At 34.3% G+C, this 12,821-nt stretch overlaps 1 protein-coding gene across 1 annotated transcript in view; it reads right to left on the bottom strand.

Moving 5' to 3' along the window:
• Positions 1–12,612, bottom strand: part of COL21A1 (collagen type XXI alpha 1 chain) — a 72,991-nt gene extending 60,379 nt beyond the window's left edge. The window contains exons 1-7 of the mRNA XM_018077814.2: positions 12,506–12,612; positions 11,107–11,658; positions 6,495–6,663; positions 6,149–6,365; positions 4,112–4,285; positions 3,098–3,175; positions 742–750 (exon numbers count right to left, since the gene is read on the bottom strand). Coding sequence (XP_017933303.1) covers positions 742–750; positions 3,098–3,175; positions 4,112–4,285; positions 6,149–6,365; positions 6,495–6,663; positions 11,107–11,658; positions 12,506–12,593 — 1,287 coding nt within the window. The 5' untranslated portion in view covers positions 12,594–12,612. The remainder of the gene's footprint in view (positions 1–741; positions 751–3,097; positions 3,176–4,111; positions 4,286–6,148; positions 6,366–6,494; positions 6,664–11,106; positions 11,659–12,505) is intronic.
• Positions 12,613–12,821: the final 209 nt, after the last annotated feature.

Genomic DNA, 12,821 nt, shown 5'->3' with positions numbered 1-12,821 from the left:
TGAAAAACTCTTCTCCTAAACCAATTTATATTAGTAATTTTAAGTGTGATCAATTATCAAATATAACCCAAACTACAGGTACATCTGTACTAAATCTATATGTGGAAGTAAGACTCACTGAATTCTTTTTCACCCAGGAAGTTCTTAGAGCTATGGGAAGGCAAAAATTTAAGAATCCAAGCTACAAAAATGCAGATTTTTATTATCTAAACCACTTTCCATAACATTTTACTCATATTTTCTAAAATAACTAAGATTTTTTTATACAATGTTCTCTGAATGGAATTCTTTCCTAGAGTCAAATGATTGATCAAAACACAAATCCACATTTTCCTTGCAATGGTACCAATTGGAATTACAAGGAAGGTTAAGGAAACTATCTATATCAAGCCTTCAGACAAGCTCCTGGTCAGGGAGCTCCCATGAGCACCATGCGGGTAACAGCTACCTGACTGTGGTATCCCCATCCCTTGGCAACAGTATCCAGACCGCAAATAGGAGCAACTGAATCCAACTGAGAAAAAAAATCAGGCCACTTATTCTAATAAACATGCATTTCTTCAGAAAAATTATTTTGAATTTATCTATTGATGAGAGTTCAATTAATGGAAATCCAGCACTTTTAAGATTAGCAAATCTCTGCTCCCCTTTGAAAACAATTATTACCTAGAATAATAAGAAGCTTATATAAAGTCAAATACTACCTTAAACTGAGTTTGAGTAGTTTAGGATCGAGCCTACCTCTCCATTCTGAAACAAGAAGAAACACAGTTTAAGAGCACAGGAATACTTGTAAAAAGCAAAATCCATTAATTTTGGATTAATAACACTATCAAAACCAATCATAACTTTAAGGCTGTAACTACCAAGATATTGTAATTCAAATTTTTAGACTTTCTCAGACTTATGTGCAGCTGCTATGAACACATATGAAATAATTTTAGCTTATTTTGTTGTTAAGCTCAAAAGGAGCTACCAGTAGCAATATTTAAAAGCATTGACAAAATTAGAATTAATAAACCATGTCAATATTGACACAATTAATGTCTACATTTGGGTCAAATCTCTTACCAAGAGTAACTTCTCATCAAAAAACTCCTCTGCTTATTCATTTATGTCAGAGAATGTACCAAAATATTTCTGCAATCTCTGATCTCTGCCTGAATTCACATCTGGGAAAACACAGAGCAGCACAGCAGCAAGGCTGACTGTTTCTTGCTGTCCTACATGACTGCATTAGACTTTGCTATCAATTGATATTTTTTTTTTAGTATCTGAAACATCACGGAACAATCCATCCCCAAGTATTTCAGCATAGCAAGCACAAAATTGTCTGTCTTAATGGTTTAGCAGCTACCAGTAGCTGCACCATTACAGGAATTTTCTAATGCATGTAACCACCACAGATTCCCTACACACTCTGTGGAGAGAGACAGCTTCTTATGTTCTCAATTTTCAGCATAAGGAACCTCTAGAGAAGGTCATCTTTCTCCACGGATCATAAAGGAGCTTAAAATTACTATGCAGCCAGGTATCTCTAGGAAAGGGGATGAATTTGGGCTGTAATTAGTACATACAGTCTCTGCTTATCTCAGCAGCTCTGACACAACCACCCCGACAGAATACAACCACAAAGTGCATATTCCTCCTTGGAGATCATGTAACATTTTTATTTTCCGAAAAAGTCCAGAATTTCATGGGTAAAGCCCAAATTTAACTAAAAACAGCAGCAAGTGAAACTAAAATGTAAAAAATCAAATTTTTGGCTTGGACTTCTGGCCAAATAGCAGAAAATGTAAGATTTGACAGACTTTTTACTTTTTTCACTTGCTTTCTTTATGCAAAATATTTTTCATTTGTTTACTTGTCACATCCTGCTTTTAATTTGTAAAGAACAAAAAGAGATGTGGTGCAGTTAACTAGCCAAATACTGTATTTTGTTCAAGACTGAAAGCTAATTTTACAAAAGCGTTCCTGAAACCATTAGTTCTTGACCTACACAGTCAGACTTCAGAACAGCTAATAATCCAGCCACCTACTTGTTGCTTAATTGAAAGTTGTGAGCTTTTTCAAAAATAATTTTAATAAGGATGTTGACTACAATAGACACACTGGCCCCAAATGAAAAGAAGAAAAACAGACTAGCTGGCAGCCTGTGCCAGTCTGGAAAAAAAATAAAATCTCGATGCTGAAGATTCCACAGTTCTATTGTCAAACAAGCAAAATGGTCCTGATACTAAATCAAATCAGAACACAAAGAATATGGGCCTACATAGTAAGACACTGGTGGCTGGTAATCTTTAGCATAGTTTTAGACATTAAACAAAGGAGAGTATTTATATATGCAGAAGGAATCTGCATGCATAAATCAATCTCCCGCTTTTATTTTGAGATGGAAACTGAATGCTTAAATCCGGCTCCAACTGTCAGACATGAACAGTTTCCAAAGCTGTTTGCATGTTTAACATTTTATTACATTATTAACTGTAAGTAAGAGGACAAAGAGAGGGTCGATGGATCCCCATAAGTTTCCTAATTGTGTATATAAATTATAAAATCCTGAAGAGAATTTTATTTTGTCTTATTCACAACACACTTCTGGAAATCTTGGTAACATTTCAGATAGCAGGATATTTATCATAGACCTCAGCACAGATATTTCTGACAGGAGAAAGTGATTTAGGTTTTTCAGTTATGTACCAAAATTTCAGTCAAAATGACCTGACAAGTAGCAAAAAATATATCAGATAAGTTAAAAAGTCGTATTTAATGAATTTTACACTATCGTGACATAGAAGTTTTATTAATGTATAATGTTTAAAATCTGAAATTTTAACAAAAGATCCTGAGATTCTTCTACACTGGTGTCAAATTTACACCATCGAATATCTAAACTAAAAAAACTTTTTAAGTGCTTTGTGAAAAACAAGGCTGAAAACAGACAAGGTTTGTGTCACTTGCTATTGCACAGGTAACAAGTATGTGTTTGCACCAGCTGAAAAAACGTAGTACTATTTATTTTAAGACTTCATTAAGTCAGCTTTAAACAGCAATTTGTAAAAACAACCAAGCAGTCCTCTTCATCTATCATACTCACAAATCCTGGGATCTCACAGACTGTTTCTCTATTATTTTGCTCTGGGTCACAGTAGATTCGCAGTTTTTGTATATCAAACTATAATTCAAAACATAAAGACTCTTTAGAGCTCTGTGTGTTCACTACAGTTAAAAGTCAATTAAAGATACAGAAACATTTTTAGTCAGGCAACTCACGCACAACCAATTAAACATACTGTAACAGAATTATTTAAAGCGAAATAATCAATCCAAGATTTTTGTTTCTAAAATAACAGAAATCACTGCCCTTAATCCTTTGCAATAAATCCAAACATACACAGCATGAACTACAGTGGCTGCCAGTATCATTGCAGAAACAAGTTACAAGTGGAAGGAAAAACAACGTTTTTCTTTTTTTACCTTAACAACCTAGGATGATGCTCCAGCGCTGACTTGCCTGTACTAGATGCAGGATTAGTAATTTCTGGTGAAGCATTAGAAGCATCTCTGATGCTTAAAATAATTTAATTTAGAGTTTAGTGTACAAATTAAATCTTTAAAAAGCTACCAATAAAAACACTGGTATCAGAAAAACAAAAGTTCATGCCATTCTGCTTTGCTGCTATATTCCAAAAACATGAAACCTCTGTCAGTTTTTCTAGCATAAATTATCGTGATTGCAAAGTGAGGAGAAAGAAACTTCATCAAAATTTCGTTTTCTCCCTCTTTTATGAGCATAACCCATATATTGATGGAAGGAAAGCACAGAGGAAATTCCCTGCTTTCAGACACTGTTTCTTGAATTCAGGCAACCACGTTGCATCAGTTTTGCCCTTGAAATCAGTGAGACCATTAAGCACCCATCACACAGGATACATCAGTTGTGCTGAGTCCTCATGGTCATTTTTGTTCTCTCTTTAAGTAGTAGGATTTTGTATAATAAATTTCAGTCTACTGTAAATTAGAAGAGTAAGCTCAAGGAAACAGAAGACGCCAATATAACATTAATCTACAGTAGAATGACTGGATTATTGTAGTTTCAGCATATGCTTACCTGTACTGTTTCCTCCTTTCCAGAATACTTTCCTATTTGGGTTAGGCCACTGATGTAAATACCTAAAACGGGATGTAATGGCTTAGTTTCAATTTCTTGGCCATCTATAAACAAAGTTACAGAGTCTTCTGTTACTAAAAGACGAATTTGATGCCAGCCTTCATCAAACAAAATCTAAGGAAAACAAAGAAAACAGAATTATTTTAAACAAAATGTCTCCAATTTAAATAACAATAAAACTGCATTTGAATACTTAAACTACTGTTGGTGGTTGAGATGATCAGTGTTACAGGTTTTACATACAAATAGTCGTAAACTGTATAGGCAAAAAAGTATTGCCAAGTAATACCGTAACTGAGATGACAATTAGTAATAATAAATCCCTATTTCAAAATTATTTTATAACTCACATAGATCTCTTTAGTCTGTGATCTTGAACATGTCCAAACCCATATTTGCTCAAAATATGCAGCCTGAAGCCTTTTTTTTCAGCAGTGGTATAATGACTCAAACCCTTCAGATCACAAACCATGGTGAAAACAAACTGGCAATTGAAAGTTTTTCGACTTAATCTCTTATGAAAAAAAAGGTGACATGGCAGAAAGGATCAAAATATTGCAATGAATAAACCAGACATTACTCTACCAAACCTCAGGTTTCTAAAGCTTGAAAATCAAACAAATTACATAATTCTACAAGTAATAGAAAGTGAGAGATACCTTTAAAGTGTTTATACCACGGAGCTTAGAAATAAAATTCAACATGGGAAGGAACATCTTTTTCCCGAGCCTATCTATTAATTTCAAAAACAATCTAGCTCTTTAACCTAGCCTAGCCTAGATGCTAAATTGCACAGAGATTAATCCCACACTAAATTGGTATTAATAAGAGTAAACTGAAATATGCATCTTTCATTAAGTAATACATCTTTGTTATCTTTTTTAGACATATAGAGAGATTAAGTTTATTTGACTTAATATTAATACACCCTATAAAAGTACCTCTGTTTCTATTTTATTTTCTTACATAGATTGTAAATAAATAAAAACAAGGGTTCTCATTACAAGATAAAACAAACAACAGATCAGAATATATAATCTTTCCATTTTCCAGTTAAAGAGATAAATTATCATAAAGGTTTATTAAATAAAAAGGTTAATTAAGAGCATATTGACATTTATATCGTGCTTAGAGACATACAGCTCTAAAAAAGCCACGAATTCATTGTTTTCCATAATAGCAGTGCAAGCACAGAGAAACACAAAACAAAAAAATCACAAAAGTTGTGTTTTCATGGTGAAGTTCATGGATACCTGGGACTGAAAGAATGCGACTGATTTGTCACTGTAGCTCCCAGAAACATTTAAATATTAATTTTTTGACTGACTTGAAACTGAATTTTTTAACAATTTCCAGTAAGTTAACACAGCTTCTTAAAAAATAATAAAATTTATTTCCCTTACTAATAATTATAATAAAGTAGAGGAAATTTGGAAAGAAAAAAGCAAAAATTCTCCATCCAATAACAGAAGAATGAAATACCTCTCCCTAGGAAAACTTAGTAATTAAGACCTATTCCTTGGATAGGGGTCCTTTCTTCACAGAGGATTTAATTTGAAATTCCGTCAGTCTGACTTAGAGTAGGGATTCAAATGTAGGCCCTCGCTTCCCAGGAAAGTTGAACCCATTCGGTCATGAAGCACTCCAGTGGTAAATCCTTCCCACTCTTAGCCTGCTGAATCTCTGTTCACTTAAATAACACTCCCCGTGGCAGGAATGGTGATCTCTAGGCTGCATATATTCCTATACTGCTATAAATGCACGAGTAGAGGCATTCAGTCTCTATCCCTCTGTCTCATCTGCAACCAAGACAGTCTTTCTTACAAGATTTGAATATTTCACTGGAAATTATTGAAGACTGAAAGAGAACCTTCAGATTACACTAGAAAACAATACAACTGGTTTGGACAAATGGGGAATAATGGAATAATGTGTATTTAAATAAGCATTCCAGCATGAAGATAACATACTCCTTACCTTTACATGAGGTGCAGCAAAAGTAAGAACTTGGGTGCCATTTATTAAACTTGTTGTAGTGAATGATAGTGTTTTCTCTTCTCCATTAATAGTGACTGATATCTGTGGTCTCTTATCCAGACTCAGAATTCTCCACAAATCCCATGTCTTTTTTACTTTAAATCTCTGAGTGGAAACAAACACATAAGATGGAGGAAGACCTTCTGGAAACACGTTCCTAAGTAAGGGAGAAGAGGGGGAAAAAAAACAACAGTACTTTAATATTCACATAAATCTTAAAATAACTCTCACTTAAAGCAAAAAAAAAAATTACTAAGTATAGAAGTGTATTTATAAATTTCAATACCTTGTCAATTCTGAGAGGTCAACACGTGGTGTTACTTCATAAGCTTTTGCATTAGTTGTTGGTATTTGAATTCTCTTTTTAACCTTTTTCTTCACACCTAATCCTACAAGAATGTCAAATCCTTTTTCATCTCGAGCTGCCACTGGAATTCTTGTTGGACAAACAGATTCTGCAAAGTAATAAATGCAAGGATAGTTCAAAATATGATTTAAAACTTTCAAAAAGTAAGCTTCAACCTAACTAATTTTTTGTATCTGCCTTTCAAGAAATAAACAGAGAACTGTCAGTTAAGTACAACATGAGAGAAGTCATACACAGAATTCTCAGGGACTTGAAGCAAGAATACTAAGATGTGTTTTACTGCAATTACATTCACATACTATTTTGAATTGTCACTAACTGTAGTTCTTTGGTATTACAATATCTGGCTAATAAAAATATTGAATTTAATTTCTAAAATTATATGGTTTCAAAATGCTATAAAATTATAGATGTTGATTTACAGAGTGCACTAATAATTTGGATTCAGCATTCCCCCCAACTGTAAAATCAGTTTGAAAATGGACAAAGGTAAAATTATCTACAACTGTTTTTTTCATCTTCTTTAACACGAAATAGACTCTGAGCTATTTTGTCTGTTACACTGAAATCTGCTGGAAGCTATTCTCATTGGACAAACAGTGCGTGATATATTTTCTGTGGAAATTTAAGTTAACTGCATGTTATCTCTTGTTAATTCTCTTTACACAAAAACGTTACTAGGCAGTGGACCTAAGTTGTCTCAAAAAAAAAAAAAAAGGAAAATAGGAGAGTGAAATTTAATGCTACAGCATACGTTGTATTAGAATTATAAACTGATGAAAAATTTTTAGTTTTATTAAAATTATGCTAAACTAGTTATAATAAATACATTTTCTTTATTCATTTCCCATTGTTTCTTCAGAAAAGCATTAGTTCATAGACAGGGAAGAGGTTAGGAATACATTCCAAAGAAGGGTTGGAGAGTTCTGTCATCTCTGTGTGGACCAGCTATGGGCTAGAAAAGTCATGTCCCTGTGCCAGGGAATTATTAACTCAAAGGTCTAGACTGGCTCGTTTTTATAATACGAGAAACGCTTCATGACTTCCCTTTCCAACTAATCCAAGGGCACTCAGAAGATACCCCATTCTGGTGGGTGAGGCACAATATATAAACTCTAAGAAAATTCAGTTAATTGCCTGCACAAACTATCTGTGGTGGGAAAAGACAATCTGCTCTAAGAAGACGTGTCACAGGTACTTGGGGCAGCAGCAAGAAGCCACTTAAACTCTCCTTAGTTTTCTTTTCCTCCCGACAGCAAAATGACACCTGACTCCCAAATTAAAAATATGTTATCTCTCTGTTCTACAAGAAAGAATTGCAAGAAGTCTTCCTACATTTTGGAAATGAATGCTTCCAAAAGAAAAAAGGAAATACAAAGTCCAACACACCTTTCCTTCTCGCTCTTCTCAAAATACAGATGCAGTATTTAAGTCAACATACTTATGATATTAAGTAAGAGTAATAACACTACTTTTTTTCAGGTTTCTTCAATTGTGCATTGTTATCATGGAAATATTTCTAAACATTTACTTCAAAGCTGAATAACAGTCATATCAGATTACAGATAATCATATGCATATACATTGAGAAGAAAATGAACACAAGTGCCTCTTACCAGTTACAGTACTAGAAATAGGTGTAAAATCAAAAACTAAATGCAGAAATAGGATTACTTTATGTGAGAGGGCCATTATTACAGATCAATGACAAAGTAACTGTTCCAAACCAACACAAAACAAGTTAAGCATGTGTAAAATTACACATTAAGAAAATATTCTTTCTTTCTGATGGCATATTGAAGAATTACATAAAAAATTCCCAGTCAGGTAGACATTTTTGGGTCTTCTGGACAATTTTCTGGCAGGACTATTTTGATAACTAACTAAGCCATTATACAGGATGCAGAAATCAATGGCAAAATTAAGAACTGTCTTCCATGGAAAACGGGGTCATATTTCTAGTCCATAGTACCAGCCACATTAACTCTTGAGCCTATTCTGAAATTTTGTTGCCTCTTAGTATTTTTACAATTTTCATATGCTTTATTTTCCTTGCTAAAGCATGAAATAACTTTTTGATGTTAAATCACAGTATCTACCACAAAGGAACTTTTCTCTGCATCCTCCAGACATACTTTCTGAGGTCTGCATTGTTTTCTTTTAAATGCACTCCTGACACACAATCTTTTTTCTTTTTTTGCTATAGAATATTGATACTACAGGAACATTCAACTTTCAGAATAAATATTAAATATTCCTTAAATATTTGGGCATGTTTAGCAAGTCTTTTCACCCTATAGGTACCCTAAAACAAACACTAGAGGTAAAAGGCACACTCCCAGCAAAATCCACCAGCCCATTCCTAACAGCAATACTTGCTACAAGAACCAGCAAACCTCAGTCTCCTTTGTCCAGAAAGGAGATATTGTCCCTGTAGTCTTACACCTATGTTCATATGATGATGAATTTTAAAATGCCATACAGTAAAAGCTAGCTTTTTTTTAGACATTTAAACAAAGACCATGAAGAGAGTATTGCAAAATTTTCAGGTAGCTTCACGTGGTTGATTGCAGACAAATCATTGCTGCTTGGCCCTCATGGAACTTCCTCTCCCACAGTCAAAGTGAATCGTAACAACATGATAATCAGTAAATAAATAAATGAATAAAATCATTCACAACTCAGGATAAAATTTACAGTTCACTAGTCTTGCAGTTCACTTGCTAAAGACACTGTGGTTAGAAATGAAGCTGCCAAGTATGAGAGAGGCATCTCAGTGCTAATGTGAGGGAAGTGCACGACATCAGGGGGAAGAAGCAAAGAGTCACTTCAATGAAACAGTAAGTACATGTTTGTACAAGTAGGCAACATTCACAGATTACTGTGAAATATTGCAGCTGAATTTTAAAGGATACTAGTTAACTTAATTCTGAAATTTGATTAAATATAATGTCACTTCTAAACTTTATTTAAAGAAAGTATTGTGTTTATTTAGGGGAATTTCTCTCTGTATGAAGTTCTATTAAAGAATTTAACTGCACTTAGCTAATTTTTGGACTGATCACCTTATTACATCAGCCACAAGGAATTATTATGATTTCATTTGATGTATCAAGAAATAAACACTAATATCCTCAACAAAAGTATCACCATATTTTTTCAATGAAGTCCATACTCAAAGTGAGAGCAAACAAAAATATTTTCTCTTACTAAGTGCGGAAATATGGTAGAACTGAAATAGAATTTGCATCAATTCTTGATAATAAAATGTACAGAATAACACGATATAATAGAGTCTGAGTGATACATTTTAGAAGCAATTTGCCATCTTTTATATATATATATGAGAAAGCCATTGTTTTACAAAATTAACGGAAAACTCAATGCAATAATGCTGCTAGTATTCTAAAGCTAAAAAGGCACTTTACCATGTTCATCTTGCCTAATTCTTATATAAAATCCTTCTAAGAAAGATCATAACAGCTTGGTACAACTCCATGTGTCTGCTTCACCTGGAATGCTCTGTGCAGGTCTGGGGCCCCCTATACAAGAAGGATGTGGACCTGCTGGAGCAAGTCCAGAGGAGGCCGTGAAGATAATTAGAGGGTTGGAACACCTCTTCTGAGAGAGTTGGGGTTGTTCAGCCTGGAGAACAGAAGGCTGAAGAGAAGGGAGATCTTAGAGCAGCCTTCCAGTACCTAAGAGGGCTTACAAGGAAGCTGCAGAGGGACTTTTCACAGGGCCTGAAGTCACAGGACAAAGGGAAATGGCTTTAAAATGCGAAGTAGTAGGATTAGATTAGATATTAGGAAAAAAGTCTTTACTGTCAGGGTGGTGACACACTAGAACAGGCTACCCAGAGAAGTTGTTGATGCCCCATCCCTGAAAGGATTCAAGGCCAGGTTGGATGGGGCTTGGAGCTATCTGGTCTAGTGGAAGATGTCCCTGTCCATGGCAGGGGGGTTGGAGCAAGATGATCTTTAAGGTTGCTTCCAACCCAAACCATTCTGTGATTCTATGATTTTTGCCAAGAGTCTTTCTTCTGGGTTTTTCAATACATACTAGAAGAAGTATGTATTCAGAAGAACTCCTGTTTGTAATGGCAGGCTATTCTCTCACCTGTCAAGAAGAAATGCTAGATTGTGCATGAGTATCAGTTGCAATTGGAAAAATAACAAAGTAAACCCTATATTCTCAGCAGTATAAGAATTGTTCAACTGTTTTAGTGTTTCTAAACTTCAGCAATGAAAAAAAAAAAATTAGGCTTAGCGCAAAAGGATACATATTGAAATTAAACACATACTGGGTTAAAACATCATATCTTTCCCAAATATACCTCTTTGCATGACAGGGAAAACCACTCCAAAACTTTGGGGAGTGATTTTGATTTTGAGGCCAAAATGAAAGAAAGATCAGAGTAAAGATTATTAAGTCCTTTAGGTTTCATTAATCATATATTCTGCTTGTGAAATTAAGAAATATGTGGACAGAACAACATTTTGCACACTTAAGATATTTTACAAGCACTTACCTTCACAGAGTTTCTGTTTTATAACTTCTTTAATTCTTGATATTGCAATATAATCTTCAACATAAAATACGTAAGTTGATGAAGGTTTGTTGGCAATAGCTTTAAGTTCATCCTCTTCAATTTCTGAGCCAACACCAATAGCAAACAAAGTGATTTTATTTTTCCTTGCTTCTGCTGCTACATCTTTGACTTCATCTTGGGACTTTCCATCAGTGAGAACAACCGCTATTTTTGTTAAAAATCTTGAAGATTTTGCAAAAAGATGGTCATAAGCAAACTGAATAGCTCTTCCTGTTCTTGTATTTCCTCCCAGATAGTGTATGGACTCCATTTCCCTGATGAGGTTCTCAGTGGATTCATGAGTTCCAAGGGGAATTTCAAGTACAGGGTAATCACTGTACTGGACAACTCCAACTTGAATAAACTTTGGCCCTATGTCAAAATTTCTTGTAATATTGACAAGCCAACTTTTGATTATTTCAAAGTTTTCTGGGCCAACACTGTAAGAGCCATCTAAGATAAAAACTAAATCCGCTGGAGCAGTTCTGCAACCTAAAAAATGATAAAAATCAAATTAATATTTTAATGAACACTTTCACTTTCTTCTTCCAGAGTAAATGTTTGTACTATTAATTGCTGTTTGCATTAGGATCTATATTGACAAATACATTCCATTTGAAAAAAAATCAGAGGAGTTTATTGTTTGTGTAAGCCACACAGATCTAACCTGGTATCTGAAAGTCTAGAGACGAAAAGGAATTTTATGGAGTTTGAAAATTGCTAATATGGAGTAGTGAAAATTGCCGCATTGAGAGCAAAACTAGAGGAAAAAGACTTACCCTGAAAGTATCATGGCCAGAGGAAATTAATTCTTCCACATTCCTTTTATTCAGTCACTTTATCTTTCAAAAAACTACCTTGCTTTAATGTTTTCTTTTCTATAAACCAGATTTAGAGTACAAAACATGATTTGATGGGGGTTGAGATGCTAATTTTGGAGAATATGCAAGGAGGTCTGTCCCAGAACTGAGGTTATCTCAGCTTCCATTCATGGAATATTTACTTTTCCTTATTCAGTTTCTCACAAAACATTAAGATATTCAGAACATGACTTCTGAAGAAATGAAAATACAAATAGTCAAGACATAACTTTAAATCAAGATTGGAGCTTTACAGTTCCATCTGCCCCCTTGAGCACTTCCAAGACACAAAGGAGAAATAAAGATATTCCCCTCCTAAAGGAGAGATAAGATATTTAAGCTGTTTCTCACATATGATAGGATTTTTACTAGGAAAATTATACTGGAAGAAAATCACCATGAACATCAAAAATGGATACTAAAAATTCAAGGTATTCTTTGAAGTGGCAGTTATCTGAAATGCAAAAATTAAGACCTACTTGCTCTTGTTTCCCCAACTTCAGCTGAGATGTAATCATGAAGTAGCAGAACTAACAGCATCTGAAAAAATGTTACGATCTGTGCCATGTGTATTTTATTCTCAAGGTCCTGAGATAAAACTAGATGGAAAAAATGAAAAGAAAATACAGTGTTATGGTATTACAAAACATATTCAAGCTTCTCTAGTTTAAAAACTGTGCATGAAGAACAACTCTGAATCGAATCTGCAAGCCCAGATGTGGCCACCCTGCAATGAATCAGTAGGTTCATCCACAATTAGGTTATATTCCCAGCCATACTTGTCCAAACACTATC

The sequence above is a fragment of the Manacus vitellinus genome, unplaced genomic scaffold (genome assembly GCF_001715985.3).
Source record: "Manacus vitellinus isolate BGI_N305 unplaced genomic scaffold, ASM171598v3 scaffold_4_pilon, whole genome shotgun sequence".
NCBI lineage: Eukaryota > Metazoa > Chordata > Aves > Passeriformes > Pipridae > Manacus > Manacus vitellinus.
Note: the sequence above shows the minus strand (reverse complement) of the source record. Positions and strands in the feature narration are given on the sequence as shown.